Source organism: Folsomia candida, unplaced genomic scaffold, assembly GCF_002217175.1.
Source record: "Folsomia candida strain VU population unplaced genomic scaffold, ASM221717v1 Fcan01_Sc001, whole genome shotgun sequence".
Classification (NCBI taxonomy): domain Eukaryota; kingdom Metazoa; phylum Arthropoda; class Collembola; order Entomobryomorpha; family Isotomidae; genus Folsomia; species Folsomia candida.
In genome coordinates, this window is record NW_019091193.1 from 25,389,398 (window position 1) to 25,406,755 (window position 17,358).

A 17,358-nucleotide genomic window follows, 5' to 3' on the forward strand; every position below is an offset into this window, starting at 1 on the left:
ACTTTCTAATTGGACTAAGAAATTGAAAAATGCATCGTGCTGCATGCAGTAATGACATTAATTGAATGGTGACATTATGAAGATAGCCAATAAGCAAATATTATTGCATGCATGTCTGACTGACCAAGGATAAGATTGGTGATATGTAGTTGGACTCTGATCAACTCAATTATGTACGTACATACAAGCTTTTGCCTCTTCCGGTTGAGTATAATTCATGTCCAGGCTGCTTCCAGCTGCTGATACTAAATAAATACATATTCAGATTTCGTTGGGCAGCAATTTAATTTTGCTAAAGTCATTGGTTATACATTGAAAAGGCGAAATGGAAATTTTCATACTTTACAAAGTAGTGAGATTATTACTGCTTGTCGGAGCTTTGATAACACATTCAACCTTTGGAGGTATTCTTGACAAACGCTTACTTTCATCTTCAAATACCATTGTTCGTGTTGTGGAGATAACCTCCGAGGATGACAGTAGTGGTGCAAAAACTAATTCCATTCCAACATTTCCTCAATTTGTGTCACTTCCAACTGAAAATATCACTGCCGGAAATGAAGGAAAAACTCTAACGGGGGCTTATCAATGCAATCTCAGCCAAACACTTATCGATGAAATTCGGGGATATCAAACTGTAGCAAATAAGATCTTCAAAACATTGCTAACCGGATCTTTCAAAGGAAGAACGTACTCAGAGTTGGCATACTTTGTAGATAGGTTTGGGTCACGATTAGCTGGGTCTCAAAATCTTGAAAATGCTATCGACTACATGTTGGACAAAATGACACAAGATGGTCTAGAAAATGTACATGGCGAAGAGGTCAACATTCCACATTGGGTCAGGTATTGTCATAAGTATAAATTTGCAAGATACAGAGAGATACATACTACTTATACACATCTATGTGCCATGTAATTGTGCTAAAATTATACTGAAAAAGAAGGTCTCTGGTTTCATTCAGAGGTGAAGAAAGTGCTGTACTGATTTCGCCACGAAGGAAAAAACTGGCCCTCCTTGGGTTAGGATACAGTGTGGGAACTCCACCCGAAGGAATCACTGCCGAAGCCATAGTGGTCACCAGTTTTGAAGATCTTGCAGCCAAATCTAATGAGGCGTGTGACAATAACATGCCAAAAGTATATCGATTATGCTAATATAGATTTTTAATATTTAATGACATTATTGTACAGGTGAAAGGCAAAATTGTAGTTTACAATGAAGAATATATCTCATACGGCGAAACAGTGAAATATCGTGGAAATGGAGCTTCAGAAGCATCTAAATTTGGTGCTGTTGCGTCCCTTATCCGTTCCATAACTCCATTTTCCATAAACTCACCACACACTGGGATGCAGTCCTACCAGGAGAATGTTACTAAAATACCGACAGCTTGCATCACCATTGAAGATGCTGAATTGCTTCATAGAATGCAACAACGAGGTATTTACATATATAGACTAATTTTAACCACAACATCAATGCAACCGAATTCCATTTCACCTCTTATGAACACCTATTCTTTGTTTTTGAATAAATAGGAGAAAAGTTGATTATTCAGCTCAAGATGAATGACACCAACCTTCCATCCGTCACATCACGAAATGCAATTGCAGAGATTATTGGCCGTGAGAAGCCTGAAGAAGTTGTCGTTGTTTCTGGCCATATCGACAGGTTTTGTCAAATTAATTGCTTAAACTAAATTAAATTGTTCCCCAAATTTATTTTGTTTCTTACATTATTGGCAGCTGGGATGTGGGACAAGGTATTTAGTAGATTTCTAACAAATTATAAATTTTCCCAACTTATTACTTCATAATAAATAGGTACTTATTTATTTAAATACATACATATTATATGCATATTTGTTAGGAGCAATGGACGATGGGGGCGGTATGATCATGTCTGTGGAAGCCCTTGCATTAATAAAGTTTCTGGGACTGAAACCCCGACGAACTTTGAGAGCAATTTTGTGGACGACTGAAGAGTTTGGCTTGATTGGTGTTCAAGATTATGTTAAGAAACATGCGAACGACATGGACAAATTTGCCACTGTATTCGAGTCTGACATCGGGACCTTCCGTCCACTTGGTTTAGATTATTCTGGGAGTGATGAAGGTGGATGCATTTTACAAGAAGTTTTGAAACTCATGAGTCCCATCAATGCCATGACGTACAGGAAACAGGCTGAAGTGGGGTCAGACATTGGATACTTTATCGAGAAGGGTGTTCCTGGTGTCAGTTTGAATACGGAGAATAAAGGGTGCGGACTGTAATTTTTTTTTTAATTCGAATTTGAATAACTTTTGAAATATTTTTTAGTTACTTCTACTACCACCACAGCGAAGGAGACACAATGACCGTGGAGAACTCGGATGAACTGGACCTTTGCACTGCCGTTTGGGCCACAGCTTCATATGTTTTGGCTGACTTGAGCGTCACTATTCCAAGAAGCTAATTATTCACTGATTTATTTATAACTAAATTTTATATCATTTTTTTTAGATAAATTATACAAAAGGTAAAAGGTTTAGTAACTATAATATGAAGAAGATGAAGTGATCAATCAATTTATACGTAAGCTGCATAGTCACAATAATGGATTGCAATGTGACAAAATTTGAAAATATGATGAAATACCGATCCAGATCAGTACATACATTTTGCCCAACGTAATCTCCTCATTTTTGGCGTACCTAAATATGCACAATACATAGGTACAAGTAGTATATAGCAAACAAAGTAAAAAATGCCTCGTTTAATCTGATGGCCTAATCCTCATTGTATTATATTTAATATCTCAATGTACGAGACGTACAGATATACCAACGCTGGTCCCACATAATTTTCACGGAAATTTGTTTCGTAATCTAAAGTCGGTGACATGCACTTACATACTTATATGCATACCTTTCGCATAGGTTGCTACATATAACAAATGTTCGTAAAGTTAAATATTATAGTTGTGGTAATATAACAAATAATAATTTTAATCTGTCTGATGTTATTACATTCAATCTGATTACGTCGAAAGGGATTATTTAGAGCTGCAATGAGATCCATATTTATTTTCCATATGCACCTCTCAAATTTTGTAAACGCATACTTGGTTACTCGTGAAAATGAAATTACTAAGGCCCGAATGTCATGGTTGTGGTGATATGATGATGATACAAGCATGAGGGGATCTGCTATTTAACTTTTGACCAGCTTATCCCTCTCTCAGTTTATTCCCGACCACCATCATTGACTTTATTATTTCAGATTACCACTGACTATTTTGAGCTGACGATTTATTTCTGCATCCAAAAATGGAGTTAAGAATTCCTTTCGTCATACTCGTAGCAACCTTTGTCCTGGTGAACGGAACCATGCGATTCAAACCGGCCTATGACGTAAAGTTTAAACCTGGTTTGGATGAAGAAATTCGTCAAAGACAGGCCGAAAACTGTGACGCCTTGATGGCAACGCGCCCGGAACTTGTCGCCGAAATTCAGAGTCATCAAGCGGTTGCGGATCAAATTATCGAGTATGTTATGAACGGAGCTCTGAAGGGCAAGACTTACGACGAGGTTCACGACTTGGTCGATAAGCACCCCGTTCGCTTCTCTGGCTACCAAAATCTCGAAGACTCGATTGATTACACTTTGAATAGAATGGAAAACATTCACGGCTTGGAAAATGGTAATTTATAAAAAAAATGGAGATGAGCAAATAATAGGTATTGATGGTATTGTTTGATTTTTGCCTAATTTAGTGAGAGGAGAACAAGTCCTCGTTCCGCATTGGGTTCGGTAGGCTGCAAACATAATATGCAAATTGATATGTATTATGATATTAATATAACCCATTTGTAAATGCATCCGTTTTGCAGGGGAGAGGAAAGGGCTGAAATGTTGGCACCCTGGAAAAAAACATTGAGCATTCTTGGACTTGGCACCACTATCGGAACGTCGGTTAGTAATTTTGTATTGCACATATTATTTGATTTTATTGATAGCCAATTAACTAATTAATTTTCGTCTGTAGACCGACGGCATTACTGGAGATGTGCTTGTGGTGATCAGTTTTGAGGATCTCGCAGCCAAGCAGGCCCAAGTAAGTTGTTTCAAGTTAGAGTGATCAATCCTTGTCGCAGAAAATCTATGAAAAATATCTCCAATTGTGAAGGTTAATCGACGACTACGCATGAACCATGAGATATGTTATGTGAATGTCAAGCTGGACAACAAATATTCTGGTTTTTTTTATCACCAAACACACTCAAATCCAATTAATCTCGTGGGATAATTGTAGCGATAATTGTAATCCGTACGTACAGATATCTGCATCTGCCCTGCAGGGTATTGTCATGAATTATGAATTTGTAGATAAAAGCGAACGATCATTTCTGAAAGTGTCGGTCTTGTCACATCAACGTATTCATGCATGTTTCCCTTATAAATGATGAATGGAAAATGGCTTCCTCGTAATTAACCAAGGGAAACTTTTGATTTATGACAGGTTCCAGGAAAAATTGTTGTCTTCAACCAAGCCTGGGTGGATTATAGCAGTGGATACATTTACAGAAATCAGGGGGCAAGCCAAGCTTCACAATACGGGGCCATAGCCAGTCTCATTCGCAGTGTGGCCCCCTTTTCCCTCGACACACCCCACACAGGAGGACAAAACTACTGGAGCAACGTAACTCATATTCCTTCGGCCTGTATTACCATTGAAGATGCGGAATTGATGTACCGACTGCAGCAAAAAGGTACAGACATGACATGCTTCGATACTATTGCATTTAACGGTTAGGTCCAATACGCGATTGATTGATTATGCATCTTCACGCAGGAGAGAGGATCACCGTCAGTTTAAAAATGCTGGATTATAATCTGCCTCTGACTACTAGCAGAAATGTCATTGGAGAAATTGTAGGCTCCTCAAAACCTGACGAGTTTGTGGCCGTTTCTGGACATATTGACAGGCATGAGCATTCACAAACTGATTTCTAGATATCGATTTTGATGTTGTGAATCTTGTTTACAGTTGGGATTTAGGGCAAGGTGTTATGGATGACGCAGGTCAATTCCTAATTTCGTTCTCATACATGCATACTTGCTGCATGTCAAGAAAGTGAATTGATAAAATGATAATTTTTCAGGTGGTTGCATGATATCGGTAATGGCTCTGGCTGCAATTAAAGCATTGAACTTGAGACCAACCCGAACGCTACAAACCATTCTGTGGACATCTGAGGAACCTGGTACTAAAAATTTACAAATTACTTGATTTGATACTACTTGCTACTTAAAAATTGTAACACTAGGACTTTGGGGAGTCGAAGATTTCGTCAAGCAACACATGGACATTTTAATTAATTATAGCGCTGTTTTCGAGTCTGACAGTGGTACGTTCGACCCACTTGGACTTGACTTTGCAGGAGTGAGCCTTCTTGAATCAAATGATACTATATTAGTATTATGAATTGTTATGAATTATGAACCAATTAACCAGAGTGAGCTGGCTGGCTGCATTGTGAACGAAGTTCTCAAACTGACGGCCTCTATAAACACAACCACATATCAACGGTTTCCTAGCGTGTCCTCCGATATCGGGCGACTCATCGACCAGGGCGTTCCTGGCCTGAGCTTAAACAACGCAAATGACATGTATTTTTGGTATGTTTGTATTTTCTGGTAAAACTGCTCACAATTAATTGGCTTTATTGGCTATTTAGGTATCACCACACGACGGCCGATACTATTGTAATTCATTCATGCATATTTTAATGCCTCTAAGTTTATAATGTCACTTAGAAAATGTTTTTCCTTTTTCAGACCATGGCCGACCCAATAGAATTGGACAAGGGAACTGCTTTGTGGGCAGTTTCATCTTTTGTTCTTGCAAATCTGACGGAAAAACTACCTCGGGATCCACCAGCTCCATAAATTTGTTGTGGCTAATTAAACACTTTCATTATCAGGTTTCTTATGCATAAAGTATATAAATAATAAAATTGCACTAATGTCAGTAGTTTTCAAACCTGGCTTAAGCTAAAATTACAGTCTGATTGAGTCCCGACAGCCTCAATCATTTTCACATATAGGTAGGAGCTAAGGGATTAACGGAAGGTGTCATCATTGTAATTCATACCACCACCTCATAAAGTCATGACATTTGAGTGGACAGTTGGACACATGAATATACATACTTACACCCTTCATGTCAGCTTTGTCAACATATACAATCATTAAACTGATGATTCAACTGATAATTGACAGCATTTAAACATAATGTCAATCTCAGTGCGAACATATTTAAGTTGTATATGTATATATTTCATGTGTTGATTTAATTTTAATTGCATAATGAAGTGCATGCATATCGACGGGTGTCCAACTTTGCGGTTCAATTTGGAAAATGCCATCAATATCTGACATGAGTGATGAGATACGACATCGTCAATGTTAAATAATCCATTATTAATTATCAATCAGTTGCTTGTAACAGATAATGTGCAGTGTGATTTGTGCACCGAAATAGAGGACTCTCACAAATAGATTGTGATTTGTTACACTTTTGAACGATTGTCGATCCTGTGCTATTTTAAAATGTTGACTGTCATCCCATTTTCATGTATCACATTCTTGGTAGCTAGCACGTTGGCAATTTCTTCTGAAGTGTTCAAGGAGAGGAATCATCTCCTTACACAAGAATCATGCAATTTATCTCTTCAGCTAATCGCTGAAATTCACAGCTACCAATCAATCGCTACTAGGATCATGGATACAGCGATCAATGGCGACTTCAAAGGACGGACTTACGACGAATTGGCAAAATTTGTTGACAAACACATCAACAGGTTGACAGGCACTCCAGAATTGGAAGCATCAATTGATTACATGATGACCAAGATGATGATGGATGGTCTGGTTAACGTGAGAGGGGAGGATGTCACAGTGCCTCGATGGATACGGTAAGTAATTAATTATGAACGAACTTTTTTATTGGCAAGTTCTCAGTTAATTAATACAGATTCATATATTAAATATGCTTTTTGATGCAACAGTGGGGAAGAGAAAGCAACTATGGTGGAGCCTACGGTGAAATCTCTTCGGATTAGTGGTCTTGGTCCGTCCGTGGGCACCCCTGCGGAAGGCCTTGTTGGGGAAGTTATTGTCGTCCGTACTTGGGAAGAATTGGAAGAAAAGAAGGACCTTGTAAACGGGAAGATTGTTGTTTATAATCAAGGCTGGCTGGGGAGTTATGGCGCAACGTCACAATATCGTGGAAATGGTCCAGCCAGGGCGGCTGAGTTTGGCGCAATAGCCGCCTTAATTGAGTCTGCAACCCCGTTTTCCCTTGATACGCCCCACACGGGGGGCACGAACTACGACCCTTCTCCCAATGTGACCAGAATCCCTGGGGCTTGTATCACACGTGAAGACGCAGAAATGCTGTACCGGATTTATAACAGAGGTGCACATGCATATATCTACTCTTAAACTGCGTGTGTACAATTAGTGGTCGAGTTGCAATTTAAATAAAATATAGTGAAATAATGTATTGGAATAGGGGATAAGATTGTCATCAATTTGACAATGTTAGACCAAGAGTTAGCTCCAGTTTTGTCACGGAACGCATTCGGGGAAATTCAGGGAAGAAGTTTTCCTGATGAAATTGTAGCAGTGTCAGGACACGTGGACGCATGGGATGTTGGTCAAGGTGAATACTTTAGCTACGGCATGGACCATTATTTAAATAAATTAAGTTATTATTTAAATTAAGTTATATGTGCGTAGGTGCGATGGATGACGCAGGTGGAGTCTTAATATCCACTGAAGCCCTTGCCCTCATCAAGCACCTTGGTTTGGTGCCTCGCCGAACGATGCAAGCTATCCTCTGGACGGCAGAAGAATTTGGGCTGGTGGGTGCCCAAGCTTTCGTTAATGAACATAAAGCCGACATGATCAAGTACAATGCAGGTGCAATTTCCTTATTTAATTAATTATTCCTGCAATAATTTTACTAAACATGCGTATCACAATTTAAAGTCTTCGAGTCGGATATCGGGACATTTAAACCACGGGGGCTGGACTTTTCGGGTCACGAGGAAGCTGGTTGTATCGTGCAAGAAGTTCTTAAGCTTACTTCAGCCATGAACTCAACTGCTTATGCTCGCTACGATGTTGTGGGGTCGGACATTTTCTTTATGATTCAGGAAGGAGTTCCTGGAATCAGTTTAAATACTGAGAACGAATTATACTTTTACTATCACCATTCCCCTGCCGATATGATAACTGTTCTTAAGTCGGATGAATTGGATATGAACACTGCACTTTGGGCTACCGTTTCATACGTGTTGGCCGACCTCTCGGTTCCCCTTCCTAGAGAAAGCGCTACAAATGAGCATACAAAAATCCCACTTCCACACTAGACCGACTGTAAAATGCGTTACGTTAAATACTTTTGGCAGTACGGTGTGCATTTATTTTAATAAATTATTGAGCTGGAGGACATTTCAAGGGGTTGTTATTTCTTTTATTAAAATATACAAGTTTATGACAGAATAAAACATGTTTTATTACATTTTATGTTAAACTATAATGATTCTTGAGCTGTTGGTCGACCAATGATGTATTCTGTGTGTTTATCAACAACCGTGTTCACTATCAATTCTTCTATGTCACGATCCTCAGTAGAATTTACTAATTTAGTTACTTTTCCAGTCCTTTCAACCAATGTCACCCATTTCTTTCGAGTAGTTAAGAGATTCGCAACCACGATCTACATTTCATACAATATATCATCTTCATAAATAAATCACCACTCATGCCGTACTCGATTTAAAGTCCAAGTTAACACGATGCTTACATCATGTTGATATTTCTCTAAAGCTTGTAGTGCTTTAGGCAGAAGAAGATCTTCATCTGTTTCCAACTTGAAGGAAACGATAAACGCGTTAGGGGCCCAAATATTTGCTAAAGGCAACAGCATTTTAGGCACCAATGAGAATTCTATTACGGGTTTCCTATCCGACTGCATCTTATGTTCCGGCTTAAATAAAGCGTAGGAATTAAATAATTACCCGAATAAAACGTTGTCAATTTTAGTATCAGTACCATGTCATGTATGGGAACATAAAAATCAGAAACGGCTGCTGCCAAGTACAACATTGCTCTAGGTCCCATACAATCTAGCGCTTGAGCAATTCCCTTTAGAAGCCACAAGTAATCACCCAAAGTTTCATAGGTTATCATCAAATATGACGACTTATTCTTCATGTACTTTTCCAATATCAATCTGGTCCGGGCAACATCAGCCGATTTCACTGCACATTAAATCAGTCACACATATCTGAGGCGAAAAAGTCACTGATGTCGACGATGAACAATTGATGTACAAATGGGTATGTCGTCATACCATTTACTCCAGCAGAAGTCTCGTCTAGTTCCAATAAATCGAGAACAGAAGGAATATGTCTGGAATACGGTTGCAAGCTTTTTGCTCTGAGGAAAAACAAGCATATGAAAAATAGGTTAATACATAATAATAAATACTAACTTTGAAATTGAGATGCTTCCACGTCGTACCTACCGGTAGAGAAAAATGACAGGGTAATCCCTCTCCAGAAAGTATTCTGTAGACGCAGCCCCTCGCGTTCCCGAGCTAAAGTTGTCCACGAATCTGACCGTGAGCTGTTCCAAAGGAACCGTTGTACCACCAGAAGAAACCATCACAACCCTTGAACTCTGGTCAGCCTGCTTGCTCGAGATAAATTTGGTCACGGCTGCAATCGATTCTTGAAAATGTGCAGGTTCCGGAACACTGCTGAAAAATTCGTTCCATTGTCCTCCCGTCTCTTTCGCCATGTCGGACGCAGATTGAGCCTTGACCGGGGAAAAGCTCGCACAAGATTTTCCTTGTTCCGACATATTTATTACGGCCTATTTTACCAAACTGTACTGCAATACTTTCAGACTTTGAGTTTTAAAATGAAAATTATGCGAGGGACAGTAGTGCGAAGGTGCGATGTTTGTATGTATGATGCGATGATATTTTTTGAGGCCAACAACATTCGCGAGTTCACTCACATCATTCCAAAGCTATCTAGGTGAAAGTCGATCAAGATCAAATTGATGGGCAATCAAGGCTCAGACAGCTGACAATTCGCAAGTTGCAATTATATGCCATTCTATTCAACAAATCCAGCCAGACTTGTGGATTATACGGTCTTTCTTTTCGCCTTCACTCACTGTGAAAGGAGTCTAAAAACAGACTGCCTGAAATACGAGTGAAGAGGAAGGAGGAAGTGAAAAGTGTTTATAAATGCGATGATGGTTTAGCGATTTTGATCAAGATTTTGCAAAATTATTGTTTACAGTGAAGTGCTGTTGTCTTTTGAAAAGATTTGTCCCTTAATTTCGTGAACTTGTATTATAAATCACCGCACGGAACCTTAGTCCATGTGGCGATGAGCGTTCAAGTTATGTATTCATCATCTCACCAATCATTATACGGAGATATGACATTGATGGCAAGTTATCTCATTTCTTTATTTATTATTTAGATGCATCATTGATATAATTTTTTATAATTCACAGGAGGTTGAGGAATCTCCACAGCACATTCAGGAAATTTATGTGGAAGACCCAGCTCAGTGTTTAGAGGCTGTGACGTAATATAATTTAACTAATTCATAGAATTATGGATTGACTAATTTTATACTGTGTAAACAAGTTTTTTGTTCATATAAGGCGTCTAAAAAATGTGGTGATTGGAAGCAATCGACAAAAAGCAATTTGTTTGCGACATGGAATCCTGCCTCGTGTGCTCAGCCTTTTGGGAGAAAGTAATGGGCCCGAAATTCGTCGAGAAGCTTGTGTCGTCTTGGGCTCACTTGTAAAAGGTAACATTCAATGCTCTTCAGCTGTAAAATTGGCGAATAATAATTTTATAAGCAATCGATTTAACAGGAACTCCGGAAAATGTTCGAGCGGTCGTGGACGCTTGCTCCGTGCCCAGGCTTGTCGGAGGTCCGTTTTATCCTTTGCTATAATATTTAATGCTGTATGGTTTTCGCCTCAATTAATAATGCTATGCTACTATTTGGTCTTTACAGTGTTTTCTACAAATGATGAACAACTCATTGAATACGGTGAGACAAATGTCTTGGACATAATTTCACGACAAAGGAATAATCAATAAATCAATGCAAAAATGCTAGATATAATTTTAACGAACTTATTTCTCGTTTGTTAGGGTTGTCTTGTCTAACCACAATTTTCAAACACGAATTTGCTCCAAAGGACGTCATTTTTTCAGATCCTGCCTTTGTACCTCGTCTGTTAGGACTTATGCACCATTCTGTCTTAAGTCAGACTTGCGTTGCAACGATTCTTAGCAATTCTTGTTCGGTAATAATAAGAGCATAAATATTTTATTAAACAGTGTGGGATCAAGCTATATTTTACGGCATAAGTATTTATCTCTAATCTCTTGTGTGGTTTTTACAGACTGCCGAACAACAGCATACTTTGGCAACCCATGGCGTTATACCAGCTTTAGGAGCATTACTTTTGTCGCCTGATTATAAAGTCCAGATGCCTGCAATCTCGTGTCTTACTGCACTTTCCTTCAAGAATCCAAGTGTGTCCGCCATAATTGTGGAAACATTCTATGATGGGAAAAAAGTTCCAGATTTGCTGGCACATCTTCTTAGTAGAGACAAACCTCCAAAAATGCAGTTGGCTTTGGGTAGATGCCTGACAAACTTGCACCGGGCAAATGCAATTTCCTCTAATGATCCCAAAATTGTGATGCGAGCTCTTCCATGCCTTGTTCGACTATGCTCAAGGTTAGATTCATATAATACCCAAAGTAATCCCCAATCAGCCCCCCTCCCCATTAGTGCAAAAATCTTATACCTACATGTATAAAACACGCATGAAAATTAATTTGGTTGACTTAGGTTTCCAATTTCAATGAGTTTATTTTTTTATGCAACTTAACCTTCTAGAGAACATGATAATGAAACCCGGATATTGGCAGCCGAAACATTATCCTACTTAATTGAGGTAAATTTATAAACGTAATCTGTTAGACTTGTAAATTTCATAAAAAATCATCACTGACTTGGGTATGAATATATATTTTTAGGTTGACAAGGATCTCCAACTCATAGCATCAATTTCAAATCGGCTGATACCAACGTTGACTGATTATTTGAAATGCCAACCAATTTTGTCCTTCAGCATTAAAAACACGATGAGCAGTTCTGCACAAATGTATCAGGCTGCTTACAAAGTATGCATACATATATAATTCATAGCATAAAATTAAACTCTAATGATATTTTAATTAATATTTTATTTTCAGACCTTTGCCTCATTGGCCGCAAATGACGAAGGAATTCGTAAGAGGATTATTGAACAGGAATCTTTGGTGGAGAGGGTAGGTTAATATGTTTTAAATTGCATATTAGCTTAAATGTTTAAATTCGCAACATTTTTACATATCGCAATATGTACATAGGTCGTATCCGGTTTGGACGACCAAAATGAACAGGTTGCTTTGGCTGCATTGCGCTGCTTACATTCATTATCAAGAAGTGTACAACTCCTCAGGACGACATTTAAGGTGAACTTAAAAATAATAAAATCGATTCGAACCATTAACCAACCAGTCATATTCTGTAGGATCACACAGTGTGGAAACCCTTAATGAAACTTTTACAACATTCCAACCACGACATGTTGAATGTTGCTTCTTCTACCTTGTGCAATCTATTACTAGAATTTTCACCTTCAAAAGGTACTCATGAGTAGCTTTAGGTTATTGGCATTCTAAAAATTGTACCTTGACCTTGATGATAAGGTTTTACTTATAAGGTTATTATTTTTGCGATTTTCATTAGAGCCTATAATAGAAGCCGGCGGTGTAGAAATATTGTGTAATCTTACACGTCGTGAAGATACCGGTCTCCGGCTGAATGGGATTTGGGCGTTAATGGTAATAATCAGAATAAGGTTATGTAGATAGATAAACATGTATTTGAGGCACGTATTGCTAACATTATTGTTGACCTCATGAATCCTAGAACGTCGCCTTCCAAGCGGATCAGAAAGTAAAAAGTCAAATTCTTTCTTCTCTTGGAACAGACCAGATTTTTCGATTATTGTCCGACGAGGAAGTTGCAGTTGTAATGAAAACTTTGGGTCTATTGCGCAATTTGTTAAGTACCCCGCATATTGATCACATTATGGATTTATATGGAAAGCATATCATGCAGGTATATGATTATAGATAAATTAATTGCAATTTGAACGACCAATACCAATATAACAAAACTTTATTTCATATTCAGGCCGTCATTCTTATTCTTGAAGGAGATCACGGTCCAGATGTTAAAGAACAAGCCCTGTGCATGCTCGCAAACATAGCGGATGGATTCACAGCTAAAGACTTCATTATGACGAACGAAGACGTTTTGAAAAAAATTACAAGTTATTTGGTAAAGTGTCCAACATTTGCCGTTTTGAAATGGATGCATGCAATGCTGAAATATTTGTAAAACTAATTAACAATAATTCTTTATTGTAGAATCATGCTTCTCCTAAGTTGCAAACTGCCGCTGTTCTATGTGTTTCAAACCTTGCATGGAAGGACGAAGAGGGTAAGAACGATTCCAACACTTGACACTGCATAATATAACCATGCGTAATTTTGCAAAGTTTTCGTTTAATTTATGATTATTGTTGCATATTTGTTTAGGCTCAGTTGAAAGGCAAGCTAAATTAAAGGAACTTGGCGTTCAAAAATTACTACACTCTTTGATAACTACGAGTGATCAAAATTTATTTGATCGGTATGTCATTTGATTATGTGTTATTTATAAATTTCTGTATGCTGGAATTTCTCGGCTAATAATATTCTAATACTACACAATTCCAGGGTCAAGACTGCGCTAAATCAGTTCTCCCCAAATTAAAATCAAACATGAGACAATTTATTTAATTCTTATACTTGCACGTGACAACTCGGATAGCTTGTTTGTGACTCTTGTTGACTTGACTTGCAACATTAATACTTTGATTATAACTGACAGTTTTTAGTTATACTTACGTTATTATGGTTTTATGAATGCACAATTTGCATATCGACATGTGCATCTTCAAACAATAAACTGCAGATTGGGAATTTTAGTTTTATGGGTACCTGTAAATGTGTTTTAGCTTCAAGCTGAATGGCAAGTGACCGGTATATGTATGTGTGTAATGCAATGGCACAATACGATATTCAATTGCTTACAATGAATGTATTAATATTAACGTAGGAATTAGTTTTTAAAATTATAGGCAGTATGAATGCGAGTTAAATCAAATTTATTGTATGTTTTTAGTACTTATATATATATATATATATATATATTAAATTCACACACATGTACGTTGATATGACACAATATTCTCTGATTCATTCAGCAATATCTGTTTTCCATCTCTTTGTTTTCTTTTTCTTTGTCTCCTATTGCATCTGGATTTCCTAATGGGTCTAGATCAGCGAAAATATCATACCATGTTTTGTTTGAATTTGTCGTGGAGGAGGATGTCGCTTCTGTAACTTTCTGTATTGGTTGTAGTAGACAATCACTACTTTGCGAACTCAGATTAAGTAAATCTTGCCCTGCTGCATTCGCCATAATAAGTAATATTTAAGGTAAAGGTTAAAAAAATTTATAAAATTTTTCATTATGATGATTTGCTACGATGATTTACCTGATGATGGTCCAGTGGTTAAACTGCCCAAGTCCAACAAGTATGAAGGCATAAACGAATTTGACGATTGTGCAGAACTCCCAAACGGGGAAAGTGGTGGTACTAACGAGTCACCCGATCCTCCAGTTTCAAGTGTAGGAAGCAATGCTATATACAAGAAATTAGACAATTTCAATCTGGGGATGTAAGGTCCAGCATTGTAAAATGCGAAATGCGTATATATACTTGGTTGTGCAGACGGTTTGCCGGCGTTGAGAATTTCGTTGAGTAGAGCCATCGTATCCCCACTTTCTTGGTCAAAGCAAAGACCATCAAAGTCATCCGATGAAAGTAAGCTCATGACGTCACTTGGTTTACTTTCCTTTTGAGACTCTTTTTTCTGATCTTCTGCAGTACCAAGAAAGTAAAACCATTGTTGAGTATCATATTCATACGAGTTCATCTTCCAATCAACTAATTATAAATACATGCTAAAAAATTTATAATAAACTAATAAGCAGCCTTACTTTTTGGAATGAATGACCCAATGTTGATCAGGGAGTTTGATGAAATATTATCTTTATTGTCCTTGTCTGGTAAATCCATGCCGAGATCTAGGACGTCTTGTGCTCTCTCAGGACTTTGGTCCAGTGGACCCAACAAGGTCTCCAAGAATTCTGTGGCGTTGGCTAAGCTCAAAAGATCTTGGCTCTCATTTTCTCCGTGCCTTGTTCCTTCATTCCGTGACTGGAACAGCGAAGTACTTCCAGCGGAGGATGGGTCTTCTTGTCTCGATTCATTTGTGGAAGAATCTTGTTCGTTTTTTAAGTCGTCATTAAAGTCAAAAAGCAGTTCTTCAGTGGCTGGTTTGTTACCACACTCTTCTGCTAACCGTTTCGAGGGTTCGGCAAGTTCTTTAATAATTGAAAACTCAAAGTACTGGTGCCCTACGAAAGTAATCAATTCATTCAGTTGCGTCATACATAAATATCATATTACACTGTTATTATTACTGGCCTACGTTGGTGTAGTACATAAATAATATTGAGACGAGGCATTTTAATAACCATTTTAATATATTTATACCTTTGAATGTGATGGCAAGAGTGTTGAAAATTTTTGCGTTCTTTGACGTTGTTTTCGACATGGCTTGCAAGTATTGGATGAGTGCGTGTGAAAACATGTTGCATCTAATTTAAAGATGGCCAATTAAATTTAAACTACTTTTCAGCCTGATTAGTGATAGTAATAAATCCAGCAACCTTGCAGCAGCTAAAAGGTCCACTTTTTGCAAACAGGCGAGCTTCAGTTTGTCAAAATGAGATTTGCTACTCTTTACGTGATTTTGTACCTGGCATACAAAAATGCATAATAAATACATGAGCATTTTAATGCATGTTAATTGTTGTGAGTGGTCCACCCACCTTTCTGAATTTCTCCATCTGCTTGTTTGTATCTGGGTCCAGTTCTTGGCTCACTTTCTTCATCCAATTTAACGACGCCCGGTACTCTGTTCGGTGTTTTTCCATTTGTTGGATCGTACCATGAGTATCGTCCACTGCACGATTTCTAAACGTCTCAACCTCCTGCGAGTTCCGAAACGCAGAAGCATCAAATGTTAATTTGAATTATTTAAAAGTTCATCGTTCTGATATGCATCATCTTGGTTGGTATAAAATATGCACCTGGTATAATCTCAACAATGGGGGTCTCAAAGCAATCTCTTGTTGGCTGCTGAGCTATACATGAGAGAGAACTTACTCCGAGTCCGACAGTGACGACTAAACTTGAAAATAAATGAAATACCTGTAGGCTTTTGCCCATTTGAATCATCATTTTTCCTGATGGTCCAGGGCTCTTGTCTGCCTTTCCATACTCCTTGAGAAATCTGCCCATCTCATTCTGCTCTTGAGCTAGAGCTATAAACAAGAGTAATAGTTTATGCGACCTTTCGCAAATTTTTGCAAAATAGGGACCATTACGATGCATTTACCACAAATCTTTTCCTGGTAACGGTCCAACAGTTTGTTCATGGCACTTGACGAAAGATGAATAGATTTGAATAATTCCAGTTTGGCATCTATGGTGTGGATTATTGCAAGCAAGTCAATTAGCAATTGCCACTTGAATCAGTTCTGTGCACTTACCTAGTTCAGAGTCGGAGGCAATTATGCACTCGTCCTCTTTCTTGCCCAACTTTCGATACACGGTCTGCTTCGTCACCCAGTATTGGTGTTGAAGTTTGTTCACTGTAGAACGATCCATTCTCCACGTATTGGGACAAAGAACACAAAAGTAGTCTTATGAGATAGTCTAGTCTGCTATAAATTTAGCTGCTCTGAAATTCTCTCTTCGAGTGTTTCTTTCAGCTCTTGCAAACTTTTCTACGTCGCAATTCACCAGTTTCTAAAATGTTTCTAAAATGTTTCCGGAATTGTATTTAGTTTTACTGGCAAGTTCTGTGTAGACGGGTCATCAATCAGGAGAGACACGTTGGCAAGCGTATGGCCCGTTAGACTGCTTCCAGTCGTTCGTCTTCTGCAATAACAGAGTGGTAATATGAGCCGCAGATGATTATCGATTGGTTGCCCACATCCCACATCCTTCTTTCGCCAC

The 17,358-nt window shown here is 38.2% G+C and overlaps 6 protein-coding genes across 6 annotated transcripts; 4 read left to right on the top strand and 2 right to left on the bottom strand.

The window, feature by feature from the left end:
- The first annotated feature begins 209 nt into the window (after positions 1–209).
- On the top strand, positions 210–3,008 carry LOC110851844 (carboxypeptidase Q). Its single transcript, XM_022099763.2, has 7 exons — positions 210–846; positions 966–1,116; positions 1,195–1,444; positions 1,543–1,675; positions 1,750–1,766; positions 1,874–2,264; positions 2,324–3,008. The coding sequence occupies exons 1-7, from the start codon at positions 326–328 to the stop codon at positions 2,457–2,459; spliced, it is 1,599 nt and encodes a 532-aa protein (XP_021955455.1). The 5' UTR covers positions 210–325; the 3' UTR covers positions 2,460–3,008.
- A 130-nt stretch (positions 3,009–3,138) lies between these two features.
- Positions 3,139–6,028, top strand: LOC110851855 (carboxypeptidase Q). The gene is made up of 12 exons (XM_022099774.2): positions 3,139–3,685; positions 3,759–3,795; positions 3,876–3,957; positions 4,031–4,099; positions 4,505–4,754; positions 4,838–4,970; positions 5,033–5,067; positions 5,148–5,249; positions 5,313–5,428; positions 5,501–5,664; positions 5,724–5,751; positions 5,824–6,028. Exons 1-12 carry the CDS (start codon positions 3,313–3,315, stop codon positions 5,932–5,934), a joined length of 1,500 nt encoding a protein of 499 aa, XP_021955466.1. The 5' UTR covers positions 3,139–3,312; the 3' UTR covers positions 5,935–6,028.
- A 143-nt stretch (positions 6,029–6,171) lies between these two features.
- On the top strand, positions 6,172–8,511 carry LOC110863256 (carboxypeptidase Q). The gene is made up of 5 exons (XM_022112513.2): positions 6,172–6,962; positions 7,056–7,465; positions 7,562–7,711; positions 7,789–7,971; positions 8,041–8,511. The coding sequence occupies exons 1-5, from the start codon at positions 6,598–6,600 to the stop codon at positions 8,421–8,423; spliced, it is 1,491 nt and encodes a 496-aa protein (XP_021968205.1). The 5' UTR covers positions 6,172–6,597; the 3' UTR covers positions 8,424–8,511.
- Positions 8,506–10,224, bottom strand: LOC110863257 (phosphopantothenate--cysteine ligase). The gene is made up of 6 exons (XM_022112514.2): positions 10,081–10,224; positions 9,584–9,933; positions 9,410–9,495; positions 9,109–9,317; positions 8,861–9,043; positions 8,506–8,773 (listed from the first exon to the last, which is right to left on the bottom strand). Exons 2-6 carry the CDS (start codon positions 9,919–9,921, stop codon positions 8,588–8,590), a joined length of 1,002 nt encoding a protein of 333 aa, XP_021968206.1. The 5' UTR covers positions 9,922–9,933; positions 10,081–10,224; the 3' UTR covers positions 8,506–8,587.
- Positions 10,225–10,263: 39 nt separating this feature from the next.
- Positions 10,264–14,353, top strand: LOC110863259 (armadillo repeat-containing protein 8). Its single transcript, XM_022112517.2, has 18 exons — positions 10,264–10,523; positions 10,591–10,664; positions 10,744–10,895; positions 10,963–11,022; positions 11,109–11,144; positions 11,249–11,403; positions 11,503–11,843; positions 12,006–12,063; positions 12,146–12,292; positions 12,365–12,439; positions 12,521–12,625; positions 12,685–12,799; positions 12,903–12,997; positions 13,086–13,277; positions 13,353–13,499; positions 13,589–13,661; positions 13,760–13,853; positions 13,940–14,353. The coding sequence occupies exons 1-18, from the start codon at positions 10,461–10,463 to the stop codon at positions 13,974–13,976; spliced, it is 2,019 nt and encodes a 672-aa protein (XP_021968209.1). The 5' UTR covers positions 10,264–10,460; the 3' UTR covers positions 13,977–14,353.
- Positions 14,354–17,351, bottom strand: LOC110863260 (islet cell autoantigen 1). Its single transcript, XM_022112518.2, has 11 exons — positions 16,890–17,351; positions 16,736–16,822; positions 16,549–16,661; positions 16,428–16,481; positions 16,167–16,328; positions 16,005–16,093; positions 15,829–15,932; positions 15,270–15,689; positions 14,989–15,150; positions 14,764–14,910; positions 14,354–14,674 (listed from the first exon to the last, which is right to left on the bottom strand). Exons 1-11 carry the CDS (start codon positions 17,005–17,007, stop codon positions 14,466–14,468), a joined length of 1,665 nt encoding a protein of 554 aa, XP_021968210.1. The 5' UTR covers positions 17,008–17,351; the 3' UTR covers positions 14,354–14,465.
- Between the last annotated feature and the right edge of the window lie 7 nt (positions 17,352–17,358).

Excerpts from the sequence above, each read along its gene's own strand:
- LOC110851844 (XM_022099763.2), top strand. The coding sequence starts at position 326 with ATGGAAATTTTCATACTTTACAAAGTAGTGAGATTATTACTGCTTGTC. Across the intron at positions 1,445-1,542 it reads TCATAGAATGCAACAACGAG|GAGAAAAGTTGATTATTCAG; the intron begins GTATTTACATAT and ends TTGAATAAATAG. Across the intron at positions 2,265-2,323 it reads TTGAATACGGAGAATAAAGG|TTACTTCTACTACCACCACA; the intron begins GTGCGGACTGTA and ends AATATTTTTTAG.
- LOC110851855 (XM_022099774.2), top strand. The coding sequence starts at position 3,313 with ATGGAGTTAAGAATTCCTTTCGTCATACTCGTAGCAACCTTTGTCCTG. Across the intron at positions 4,755-4,837 it reads GTACCGACTGCAGCAAAAAG|GAGAGAGGATCACCGTCAGT; the intron begins GTACAGACATGA and ends ATCTTCACGCAG. Across the intron at positions 5,429-5,500 it reads TTGGACTTGACTTTGCAGGA|AGTGAGCTGGCTGGCTGCAT; the intron begins GTGAGCCTTCTT and ends CCAATTAACCAG.
- LOC110863256 (XM_022112513.2), top strand. The coding sequence starts at position 6,598 with ATGTTGACTGTCATCCCATTTTCATGTATCACATTCTTGGTAGCTAGC. Across the intron at positions 6,963-7,055 it reads ACAGTGCCTCGATGGATACG|TGGGGAAGAGAAAGCAACTA; the intron begins GTAAGTAATTAA and ends TTGATGCAACAG. Across the intron at positions 7,972-8,040 it reads CATGATCAAGTACAATGCAG|TCTTCGAGTCGGATATCGGG; the intron begins GTGCAATTTCCT and ends CACAATTTAAAG.
- LOC110863257 (XM_022112514.2), bottom strand. The coding sequence starts at position 9,921 with ATGTCGGAACAAGGAAAATCTTGTGCGAGCTTTTCCCCGGTCAAGGCT. Across the intron at positions 9,044-9,108 it reads ATGTTCCCATACATGACATG|CCGGAACATAAGATGCAGTC; the intron begins GTACTGATACTA and ends GCTTTATTTAAG. Across the intron at positions 8,774-8,860 it reads TAGAGAAATATCAACATGAT|ATCGTGGTTGCGAATCTCTT; the intron begins GTAAGCATCGTG and ends TATGAAATGTAG.
- LOC110863259 (XM_022112517.2), top strand. The coding sequence starts at position 10,461 with ATGAGCGTTCAAGTTATGTATTCATCATCTCACCAATCATTATACGGA. Across the intron at positions 11,404-11,502 it reads TTCTTAGCAATTCTTGTTCG|ACTGCCGAACAACAGCATAC; the intron begins GTAATAATAAGA and ends TGGTTTTTACAG. Across the intron at positions 12,440-12,520 it reads AGGAATCTTTGGTGGAGAGG|GTCGTATCCGGTTTGGACGA; the intron begins GTAGGTTAATAT and ends ATATGTACATAG.
- LOC110863260 (XM_022112518.2), bottom strand. The coding sequence starts at position 17,007 with ATGGATCGTTCTACAGTGAACAAACTTCAACACCAATACTGGGTGACG. Across the intron at positions 16,094-16,166 it reads AGATGGAGAAATTCAGAAAG|GTACAAAATCACGTAAAGAG; the intron begins GTGGGTGGACCA and ends TTTGTATGCCAG. Across the intron at positions 15,933-16,004 it reads GACCTTTTAGCTGCTGCAAG|ATGCAACATGTTTTCACACG; the intron begins GTTGCTGGATTT and ends TCTTTAAATTAG.